Source organism: Gigantopelta aegis, chromosome 14 (genome assembly GCF_016097555.1).
Source record: "Gigantopelta aegis isolate Gae_Host chromosome 14, Gae_host_genome, whole genome shotgun sequence".
NCBI lineage: Eukaryota > Metazoa > Mollusca > Gastropoda > Neomphalida > Peltospiridae > Gigantopelta > Gigantopelta aegis.
In genome coordinates, this window is record NC_054712.1 from 38,226,940 (window position 1) to 38,239,693 (window position 12,754).

A 12,754-nucleotide genomic window follows, 5' to 3' on the forward strand; every position below is an offset into this window, starting at 1 on the left:
ATTGAATGGTGAGTCCGATAATTACCAAATGTTGCAGGATTGTTCACAATTCACTCTAGTCCATTGTGAGTAAGTTATAGGACACACCACCAAGGTCAAGGTCATCTGGAGTCAATACCGGGTGTGGCCTCCGCGTGTGTTGACAACTGCCTGGCACCGCCTGCCCATTGAAGCACCAGAGTACGGATGACGTCCCGGGGGATGGTGGCCCACTCGGCCTGCAAGGCTGCTGCCAGCTCGGGCAGGGTCTGGGGCTGTGGTTGTCGCTGTCGGAGGCGTCGGTCCAACTCGTCCCATAGATTCTCAATTGGGTTCAAATCCGGTGATATCGATGGCCAAGGAAGGACATTAATGTTGTTGTTCTGTAGGAAAGCCGTTGTGAGACGTGCTGTGTGAGGCCTGGCGTTGTCATGTTGGAACACTGCGTTGGCGTTGGCCATAACTGGAACGATGTGTGGCCGGAGGATCTGGTCAATGTAGCCCTGTGCATTCAGGTTGCCCTGCACGTGGACCAGGTCAGTTCTGCCAGTGTGTGAGATGGCTGCCCACACCATGACACTACCCCCGCCGAATCTGTCCACTTCCTGCACGCAGTTTGCCGCATAACGTTCACCACGACGCCTATACACGCGACATCTTCCATCATGACGTCGGAGCAGAAATCGGGACTCGTCACTGAACCACTCCTGTCTCCATCGCAGTTGAGGCCATTGTCGATGAATCTGGCACCACTGCATTCGGAGTCGACGGTGTTGTGGTGTTAAGATGACACCTCGAACTGGACGACTGGCACGAATTCCTACCTCACGTAGGCGGTTCCGTACGGTCTGGTCGGATATCCTGCGCAAACCTGGTATTGCTGCGGCTGTGGAGGTGGCAGTAGTCAATCGTTCCCGAAGGTGGCGTACCCGGATGTAGCGGTCCTGCCCGGGGGTAGTGACCCGTGGTCGACCGGATCTAGGGGGGTCACGTGTTCATCCATGTTGCTGGTAACGGTCCCACAGTCTGGAGATGGTGCTTGGGGACACATGGAATGCCCTGGCAACGGCCGTTCTGGATTCGCCTGCGTCTAGTCGGCCGATGGCATTGTTTCTCTGCGGTTCACTGAGATTGTCAACTGTTGGCCAGATACAGAGGTCAGGCAAGCGAACACCCTGCACTTTTATACTGTCGGTGTTCATGTTGCACGTGCAGACAACGCACGTGCAGTGGTGACATGGTTTGCACGTGGCTGCGTTTTTGCGAATATTCACATTTTGGAACTTTATTGTACAGTAGCTGCGTTTTATCGAATGTAACCGTGGGAATGTGTTTTGGACATGCAATGACCTTATATTCACAAAGCATGAACCGGTAGGAAACATAAAAGCGGAGTTATAACCCATTTGTACCCTTTTGCGTTTCTTTTTTTGAAGAGTATATAAATATTCGGCCGAACAGTCAATTCTTTTTATTTTTGGCTTGTAACCTTTTTTAAAAATTTTATTTATTCTATTAACAAAATTCTGCCCATTTTCATCCCCCCCCCCCCCCCCCCCCCCCCCCCTCCATCCCGAGTCAGGCCACCGATCTTATCGGAGGTCGGACTCGGGATGGGCGTGTTCGAAACCCTAGTGGTATATGGGCACGTTAAACTAGTTATCATCATCATCATCACCGGATCAAAAATCAAGAAGAAAATAACCATTCATGTATTAATTACCTCTGTCTACACCGGATTGAGATTTGACTGTACGACGGGCTGCTTAATTAGATGAACAATGATAGTCAATTGCCAAGTAAACAGGACGCCGTCGCAAGATCAAATACAAAATGTAATCAATTCATTTATTAACCTTGAACATTTACAGTTCATCAGTTATACATACAAATACATATACAACAATGACACAATGGAAGGTGTTTGCATGAATCGCGCTCGTGTGAAGGCCGTTAGATCAATCGGATTAATATTAGTGTGTGTGTGTGTGTGTGTGTGTGTGTGTGTGTGTGTGTGTGTGTGTGTGTGTGTGTTTTGTGTTGTCTTATTTCATTTATAATGGCGGAGTGACCAAAAAACGGCAACGTATCGAACTTTCGTTAAAAACTAAAGTCAAATTAATACAAGAATTTGATTCAAATCCATAGTCAAAACAGAAAGATTTAGCACAAAAATTTAAATTCGTATGTACGAATAAAATGTTTTAGGAAATAAAATGAAATTTAACCTATTACAAATATTAGAACGACCAGAAACACGTTTAAAGTTCTGCCACTAATATTTTATGCAGAAAAATATATTTGATATGTAATTACAATCGTTAAAAAGTCTCTCTTAGTCGATAACATCTTAAAAATTGCAGCAAACTCAGGAATGTCCCTTTAAGTATATATTTTATGTCTGTGAAATAATCGATTGTAAGTCTGGCTTGTATGACAGTGTATTCCAACCATCCATGGGTTCAAATGTCATTGTTGATCGCGAGTTGTCGATCATACAAGAACCATATCTCTAGATAAACTCTGTCTAAACTGGTCCTCTATGTAAACCGGACTATTTCGACGGTACGAAGTGAATCCGGTTTAGACAGTATATATATATATATATATATATATATATATATATATATATATATATATATATATATATATATATATATATACTCAACCAAAAAAGTATTGCAGTTCCCACTAAATCGTCTTCAAACTTTATATTATTTGTCTAAAAATAGTCAAATTAAGTTAATTAAGTAAAATGGATTATTTGAAAAGCCTGGAAGTAAATTTACGTTCATGAATAGATGTTTATTGACGGATACTTCATTGTTAAACAGGAGGGTACAAAAATGTGATTTTGTCACAAATGTCAATATCTTGTATGCCGACCATTTTGGCGAATAACGGCTGTACAACGACGTCTCATGCTGGACGTAAGCCTACGAACTTCTACTGCAGCAATTTGGTTCCATTCGTGACGTAACGCCAGTTCAAGGTCACGAAGAGTGTTCAGTTGTGGGTGATGTTCTCGTAATCGTCGACCCAATATATCCCACATGTGTTCAATGGGAGAAAGGTCGGGGGATCTGGCTGGCCAGTCTAAGACTTGAATGTGATTTCTCTGCAAAAGTTCGTTAGTTATGCGGGCGAAATGAGGGCGGGCATTATCTTGCTGAAATGTGAACGTAGGGTTGCGTTGCATAAATGGCAAGACAACAGGTGTAATGATTTCGTCACAATATCGTTGTGCAATTAATGTTCCATTAACAGTAACCAGGTCAGTTTTGCCGTTGGAATGAATTCCCGCCCAGACCATGATGCTGCCTCTGCCGTATCTGTCAAGCTCGATGATGTTTGCAGCGTCGTAACGTTCGCCTAGCCGACGCCATGCTCTTAGTCTACCATCCGCAAACTCTAGACAGAATCGGGATTCATCTGTGAACAAGACTTCGTTCCACTATCTAAGACGCCACTGCTGATGAATCCTGGCCCACCTCAAGCGTTCTGCGACATGACGTCGTGTTAATGGAACCCCTACTACAGGGCGAAGAGCTCGTAAACCAGCGTCATGGAGTCGATTACGAACGGTTTGAGAGTGAACCATTGTGCCAGTAGCCAGTCGGCCGCCAACTTGGGAGCACCTTGGAATCTACGGCGGCGTGATGACGTCACTAAATACCGGTCCTCTCTTTGCGTTGTCGCACGTGGCCGACCGGAGCGACGTCTGTCTTTTACTGCTCCAGATTGTTGCAAACGATACCGTAGACGCAGTATTGTCGTCGAGTGGACATTAAAGTGACGAGCAACGTTCCTAACACTTTCACCAACAGCAAGTCTACCAATGGCCTCATGGCGTTGGTTTTCGGACATTGATGGACGGAGTCCCATAGCAATTTTAACACAATTTTCTTTCGTTTCACATTAGATACAGGTCTGCCAGTTGAAAATCAAGGCTTATGCTTAATCATTGCACGTGATTTTCATGTTATGTGCGCACACGACATTTTCAGACTGTGCACGAGCAAAGACAGGAAGTGGAAAACTTTCCAGAAAAAACAATCAAACAGTATGCTGGATTAAACACGGTGATTACTTGCATTTCTTTCAAAATTACAAAATGTATACATTATGATCAAAAGTGCAATACTGCAATACTTTTTTGGTTGAGTATATATATATATATATATATATATATATATATATATATATATATATATATATATATATATATATGGATATTTGCCATCTTCAGTGAAAATTCCATAGGTCAAGAATGGTTAAAAAAAAAAACAGATTCAAAATTGTAAGTAAAAACAATACAACGCTCATTGTACTTACTGCTTTCCACATTGGTGTCACATTTTTCACCTACGATTTTGAATCGGTCGTTATTTTAACAATATTTGATCTATGGACCTAACATGTTCACTGAAGGTGGCAAATATCCATATCTCAATGGGTGTGGAATATCAAATAATTCCAAATTCTGCAGGGCTATCGGTATTTGGGGCCACCCGATATAGTGATTGAAGGATATAAAGAGTATGTAGTCTTTGTAATCGGGTTTTTTGTTTTGTTTTGTTTTGTGTGTTGTTGTTTTTTTTTGTTTTGGTGGGGGTTTTGTTGTTGTTTGTTTGCTTCTTTTGTTGTTGTTTTTTGGTGTCGTTGGGGTTTTTTTGTTTTGTTTTTTTAGGGCGGGGGTTTAGTTGGGTTTTTTTTTTTTTTTTTAAAGTATAGTATTCCTGAGTTTGCTGCAATGTTTAAGATGTTATCGGCTAACAGAGACTTTTTGACGACTGTAATTACATAAATTAATTAATGACACGCTGAGGTATTGGGTTATGCCTGTGGAAAAGCAGAGTGAAGTGGTTACAGAACAAGGAATACCGGAACCTACGTATCCTCCAGTGGTCATTATAACTGTGGTAGCTGATTACTCTGTTTTCTAAAAACACGGCCGCCATTTTGAAACAATGTATGATTCAATTCTAATTATGTGAAATTGTTGCAATGGATGGATGAACAGTTTGTTTGGGACCAACTGCTGATGATACTGTATCCACTGGAGAAGGTGCTGTCTGATTAATGAAGTTATTGTTCTTTATTAGAAAGGGAAATTTTGGTCCTGACTTCTTCAAAGGCTAAACAAGATTTTCCTGTGATGTTCAGAATATAGACAAATTATTATATTTATTTGTATCACAGTGACCTAGTAATAGTACGCGACACACCGCCATCCCAAGTTGTTCCCACATGTGAGGTTTGATGGTCGTGTATACATCTGTATGCAAGATATGATCTGGACACGGATTTATGGTATGTACAGTAGACCGTGAAAAATAGGTCACAGTGACATAGTAATAGTATGCGACACACCGTCATCCCAAGTTGTTCCTACATGTGAGGTTTGATGGTCCTGTATGCATCTATATGCAATATATGGTCAGAACAAGGATTTACTGTTATGTACAGTACATCATGGAAGTAGGTCACAGTGACCTAGCAATAGTACGCGACAAACCCACCATCCCAAGTTGTTCCTACATATGAGGTTCGCTGGTCTTGTATGTATATATATATATGCAAGATATGATCAGGACATGGATTTACTGTTATGTGCAGTAGACCGTTAAAAGTAAATCACAGTGTCCTAGTAATAATACGCGATACACCACCATCCCAAGTTGTTCCTACATGTGAGTTTTGATGGCCCAGTATGCATGTGCATGCAAGATATGGTTCCGGCAATAAAACGTTAATAGACGGACGGACAGACGGACGGACAACGCTATACCATAATACGACCCATAGATGGGGGTGTAACTATTAATAGTACGTGACACACCGCCATCCCAAGTTGTTCCTACATTTGAAGTTTGATGATCCTGTATGCAACTGTATGCAAGATATGGTCCGGAAAAGGAAAAGTTAACAGACAGACGGACGGACGGACGGCCATCTTGAACAATGGTCGCTGTAGATTTGTTTTCTGAAGTGTCGTTAAACAGAGTTTATTTTCCTTAAAAGTTACATTGAGCAGTGTCTGTTTTTAATGCGTTTCGTATGATAGTGATTAAATGTTTTAATAAACCAATCAATCATTTTATTTGCCACAGCTGTAATCATCCTTTGGCTGAAACAGATTATATATATTTCGCAAGAAATGGTCACAACATGAAACGGCATAAACATTATACTATTTGTATATAATATATTTATATTAAACAGAGGAGAAACACGGATTATCATGTTAAAATCTGTCGACGTTGTATAGACATAAATATTTTTTTGTTTAGCTAACTGTAGTGTCTCATATAGGGATTTTAATAATAACAAATTGATAAGTTTGTTAATCGAAGGCCATGTACAACAATATTCCTTTAAATACATAGTTCTTAGGTCTTTGTAACAGGGACATACAAACAAAAAGTGATATTCATTCTCTATAGTATTCATATTACAAACTGGGCAGATTCTTTGTTCTCTTGGAATATTTTCAAATCTCCTATTTTCGAGATTAATATTTAACACACTAAATCTAAAATTAAGCAATGAAATACGAAACTTCAATATATAAATATTATCCAAGTATAATTTTCAAATATATAATCTTGGTTAGAATGGCAGTCCTTGAAGAACGGTAAGGCCCCTGGCCAAGACAATGTGAATGCCGAACTGTTTAAAGCAGAAACAGCAGCCTCCATCTTGACACATGTCTTCACAGCAGTATGGGAAAGAGGTAGAATACCAGATGAGTGGAACAAAGGTGTGATAATCAGGATCCCCAAGAAAGGAGCATTAAGTGATTGCAATAACTGGCATGGAATTACCCTTCTCTCTGTACCAAGTAAGATCCTATGCAAAATAATTGTCCGACGAATCACAGATGCTATTGATGATGCTCTCAGGAAAGAACAAGCTGGATTCCGTAGAGGATGCGGATGCACAGACCAAAGTTTTATGCTTCGCAACATCATCAAACCGTGTTCAGAATGGCAAAGACAGCTATATATCAACTTTATTGACTTTGAAAAGACATTTGATAGCATACACAGGGGGAAAGTTGAATATTGCGAGCATACGGGATTCCAATTGAGATTGTTAATATCATTCGAAATATCTATTAAAATTTCACATGCAGCATTGACCAAAGTGACAAGTTTTTTGTTGTGAAAACCGGTGTCAGACAGGGTGTGTAATGTTGGCCATCCTCTTCAACTTTATAATTGACTGGGTACTACGACGTACAATAGAAGACAAACCAAGAGGTATCAGATGGACGCTCTTCTTCACTCTAGAGGACGTTGATTTTGCAGATGACCTTGTTCTCTTGTCGCACTCCCATTGCCATATACAAGAAAAGACAACAAGGCTCAACACTTTAGCCAACAAGTTGGACTAAAAATTAGCCAAAACAAAACACAAGTGATGACTGTGAGCATCCCACGTCCATCAGCAGTGAAGGTCGGACAGTCTGAACTAACAAGTACTACCACCTTCACATACTTGGTACAAGCATGGACATTCAGAGCAGATTGAATAAGGCCAGAGATGTTTTCAGGAGCATGAAGGCATTATAGAAATCAGCACAATATAGCACACGGACAAAGCTAAGAATCTACCAGAGCTGCATACTTACCACTCTTCTCTATAGATCAGAGTGCTTGCGTGTAACAGACAAAGACATGTCTAGGTCATTTTCCTTTCACTCAGCCAGTCTCCGGAGAATCCTAAGGATATTCTGGCCCAGACAAATCTCCATTGAGCAAGTACCGGAAGAGACCAATCAGGAAAGCATGCAAACCATCATCAGCAGAAGATGGTGGAAGTGGATTGGTCATGTGCTCCGAAAAGAAGACACATCTATCACCAGAACTGCAGTACGCTGGACCCCCGAAATGAAAACAAAGAGAGGACGTCCGAAAACAACATGGCGCCGAACAGTGGAAATAGAGATGAAGGAGACAGGACAGAGTTCGGGTACCATCGAGAGATTGGCAAGGGATAGGCTGGCGTGGAGGAACTTCGTCGCTGCCATAAATGCCACTAGACATGGCAGGAAATGATGATGATAATGACAGTACATTGCTAGAAGTGACAATGTAGATAACTTCGCTAACGTATTTTATAAGTATTGATCTTTAAGGCGTTGTTTAATAACTCGGGGAGATAAATATGATATCCTCATTATCTCAGGCTTCTATAAATCAAAAGTTCATAAATGATAAAATTTCACATATGCAGCCCAGTTCTTACAATTTCTAATACATGTCATTTTATAACAACAGAAGTTTGGTTATGAACGATTTTTAACTATACAACATAATTCTTTGTTTACATAAAACAAAAATCGGTCTTGGTCCTAATTCTGCAAAAACAGCAGTATTTGGTGTTCTAGCTTTTGCATTTAAAATAGTCTTACAATTTTTCCAGGTCTGTAATAGTATTTATGCTAGCTACTTGGGAACTGATTTATGCTAGCTACTGATTAACTGTTTTAATGGGTTTCGTTTCGTATGATACTGAATCAAGTAAAATTAAGACAAAACGACCAGTATTTACAACAATGGAATAGTAATATAACTTTATCATCAAGAGGTAAAACGTACACTATATTTAAAGAAAACCTTAGATTAGAAAAATATCTTATTATATTACCACAAACATCCTGGGCTATATTACTGAAATTTAGAACATCTAACCACTACTTACCATTCGCAATAGGACGCTGGAACAACACCCCAGTAGACGATCAAACGTGCACATTATGTAACAATAATGACATTGGAGACGAATTTCACTATTTATTCACATGTACTTATTTCACTAACTCTCGTAAACGTTTACTTAGGCCATATTATTATAATAAACCAAGTACGCTAAAATATAAACAAACAACTAATGACGAATAGCAAAATAGGTGTTCTCAAGAAATTATGTAAATTAATCAAGAAATCATTGATAAAAGAACACTGGCATATATATATATATATATATATATATATATATATATATATATATATATATATATATATCCCCATTATAAAATGATACAGGTTAAGGTTTAATACACTTAATGCTACACTCCTGATAGAACACTAGTCTAACAAACATCACAAAATAACATCGAGGTCAATATAAACAAACAGCATTCAAACAAGGACCAAGCTCCAAAACGTCGTATCACTGCACAGTAGAGAGTACAAAAACATCTAATTGTTCATCTAGTGTTATTTGTAACATTTGATTCATTTAATAATAAATGTCATGCTAATATCCAACTATTGTTCAAGCAGCTATATCGTTTCTTCAAGACAGGTTTAGAAAAAGCCATTTTCCCTTTATACTGGACCGAGAGGACTAACTGGCTTTGCTTCACCAAAAGGCTGAAACTGGATTTCTTCCCCGTATTTGAAGGCCTGAGGTCCAACAAACTTCAGGGCAGTCGGCGTTCGGAGAATTGATGCACAGGCAATTACAACGACCGAGACTCTCGTTCCATATCGAACTTCTTCAGTAGTTATCGGTTCAGCTGTATCAGCATCAATGATGACTATCATGTCTGGGACGCAAGCCTTTGACTTTCCATGGTTCCCGTCTTTGTCAAGAGGAATAATAACCAGATTTTCATTCTGGAACTCGATGAGGATTTTCTGTTCTGCAAATTCTTCCAGACCTTCGATGATGACTCTTCCCACGTTGAAACCTCCAGTGGTTTCTCTTCTCACATCAGAAATCTTGCCAGTTAGAACATGAATCGCAGTCTCAGTGGCAAGAATTGCATCGACTGGTGATTTCTTTTCAAGTCGAGCTTTGAGAATGGCATTGCCGAGACGCCAGGCACGGCTTACGGAGTGTTGAACGCATGTAGTCATCACGTCGGATTTGGTGAGAGGTGTCAATGTCAACCCTGCGGAACAACCCATTTCTATGACTGTATCTCTGAAATAATTCTCCAGTTGCTTTGCTGATGGTGATTCCAACATTACAGCTCTACGGTTTTTATCATCGACCAAGGCAGCAGGATATGGCTTCAGTCCATACATGTAAGGACCGAACATCTGAAGCTCTGGAAAAGCTCTGCCCATCCCGTCTGCATCCACCACTGGCATATCAAGATCGGCAGCTACCAAGAATGGTTCTATGGCATTCATTCCCCCAATTTCCCCAGATATCAATGCTTTAATAGATTTTCGTCCTATCTTATTAGCACTTTTACTAGCTTCTTCTTGGGATGTCTGTTTGTAGTCATCAATGAAGGTCATACCGGCAGATGTCTTAATTTCCACTCCTTCTTTGTTCAGGATGGTATTGTTCTCGTATTGGCCTATTTGATAGAGATCTTCCATGCATTTCAGAGCTCCAGTCGTCTCCACGGAAGACACAAGTTGCTCGTACATGATTAATGGAGCTCCCATAAATGCTACTACAACTACCAAATCATTCTCTGGATCTGCATTCTTCAGTAGGAATTCGGGAGTCACAATTCGGATCTTTTTGCCTTTTTGAACAGCTTCCAGTGCCCTAAGTCGACCAAGGTGAGGATTACCTCCACCACCACAACCAAATATGCCTGCACCGACAACAATGCATTCCACATCCCACTCTGATAAAATCCACTCACCAGTATTGTCATCAATCGAGGGTTCCATTGGATGTTTCGTAGCATCGCCATCTATGTCCTTTCCAGAAATCTTCTGTCCTGTGGAGGTGTATTCTTGCTTCTCAGCTAACATAGCTGCTGTTTTTGTATCAACATTTGATGACAGTTCTGATGGTGTCCATATTTTAAGGTCCTTATTGGTAGTTGTGAAATCAACCATGTCTCCAACAACCTTTACTTTGATTCTAGTTGCCTGGCCAGGTAGATAGGATAATGTCATATCTAGTTTGTCAATTATTTCAACAGACTTTGGATCAGCTCCTGCTTTGACAGCTATCTCTGTTGCCTTAGCAATGTAATCATCTAGAGCTTTGTCTCTGGCTGCCACAAAAAATGGCTTCCTGGCATTCTGTTCAGCTATTTCTCGCTCTTTTCCATCAGGGTCGTCTGTTACAGCGTCAATAGCTTCTTTGACTTTCTGATTCATCAGGTCAACATCCACCATGTCCAGCATACTAACGACCGACTCCACAGTTCCAGAAACCTGACACAGTCCTGCTCCGATAGCATTTGCCACTCCAAAATGTTCCGGTCTAATCACTTTTGATGCACCTTTAATTGGCGAGTTTGGCTTAAGAAGAATACTTCCACCTCCTACAAGTATAACGGGTAGACTCTGGTTACTAAACTTGACTTTATCAATGCATTCCTCGATCATCTGAATAATTTTGTTTAGGGCTGCTACAACGGTTTCTTTTGAAATGTTCTTTACATTTTCTGGCTTACCAAGTTCACATAAGCCACTTGCAACAGCTATATCGGTTGTAGTCAATTTTCTTCCTGAGTCATCGGGCGTTGAGGCAAATACTTTTGCTTCGTCCATTAATCTGAATCCTGCACTTAGTGGGCCAACTGTCACACCCTGCAGTCGTCCATCGTCAGTTTTCTTCTCTACTACATATGATCCACCTCCTAGACCAATGCTCAGAACATCAGGCATACGGAAGTTGGTTCGTACATTTCCAATTTTGACATGGGTTGCAGCTTCTCGGGGGAATTTGTTCTTTAAGACTCCCACATCTGTCGTCGTGCCACCAATGTCAATCACAATTGCATCTTTGACATCGCACAAGTATGCAGCTCCTCGCATGCTGTTGGTAGGGCCTGATGCAAACGTATGAACTGGGTGGTGAATAACACTTTCCGAGTTGATTAGAGTTCCATCATTTTGTGTGAGGAAGATTGGACAGGTTAATCCAACAGCAGTTAGCGCATCATGGAAACCGAGAATAGTCTTCTTGCACAAAGGCTTCAGACATTCATTAAGGATAGCAGCATTTTCTCTTTCCAGTAATCCAAGGGAGCCAATCTCATGAGAAAGAGTGATGCTTGGATCCCAGTCAGGGTCTTCAGGAAACATTTTGCGAATAAGATCAGCCACAAATATTTCCTGCTCATTTCGAATAGGGGAGAATACCCCACTGAGAACGATCCCAGATATGCCAGCATCTTTTATTTCTTTAACCACTTTGTACATTTGATCCTTAGAGACAGGGTCAATCTCTCGTCCATCAAACCTGTATCCTCCATCAACAAGATGCACAGAACCACAGATGACGTTCTTGAGATGACGAGGAAAATCACTAAATGGAGGCAAGGCGTGAGACACTGTCCCACACAATCGTATCACTGCGATCTTGGCAAGATCCTTGCCCTGGACTGCGGCATTGACGAAGTGTGTTGTTCCAATATTCACCTGGACAACAGCAATTTCGTGACCTTTGTCATGGGCCTTAACTAGAGCTGAATGGACGGCTCTCTTGACGCCTGTTGTGACGTCACTGGTCGTCAACTCTTTGACAGCTGATATCACGTGGGAACCGCTCTTCTCCTGCGATAAGACGACGGCGTCTGTGTTGGTACCACCCACGTCTACACCAACGACGACGGGTGTGGAAATTGAGGAAGACATTGTGCTTTGTAATCTGAAAATACACAACAGGATTACTGTATTGTGGATGTACACTCTTACACGCAAGGGTAGCCACAGGGAATAAAAACTAAACAAATTGTTAAAAAGGGATTACTTTATTTTTAGATCAAAGTCCCTTGGTCTCCCTTTGATTCGTCCTTGGCTTATGATCATAATTGACTCTGCAAAAAAGAATTGTGTAG

The 12,754-nt window shown here is 40.8% G+C and overlaps 2 protein-coding genes across 2 annotated transcripts; one reads left to right on the forward strand and one right to left on the reverse strand.

The window, feature by feature from the left end:
• Positions 1-7,661: 7,661 nt before the first annotated feature.
• Positions 7,662-8,042, forward strand: LOC121389226. Its single transcript, XM_041520827.1, has one exon. The coding sequence runs from the start codon at positions 7,662-7,664 to the stop codon at positions 8,040-8,042; it is 381 nt and encodes a 126-aa protein (XP_041376761.1).
• Positions 8,043-9,317: 1,275 nt separating this feature from the next.
• On the reverse strand, positions 9,318-12,551 carry LOC121389227. Its single transcript, XM_041520828.1, has one exon. The coding sequence runs from the start codon at positions 12,549-12,551 to the stop codon at positions 9,318-9,320; it is 3,234 nt and encodes a 1,077-aa protein (XP_041376762.1).
• Positions 12,552-12,754: the final 203 nt, after the last annotated feature.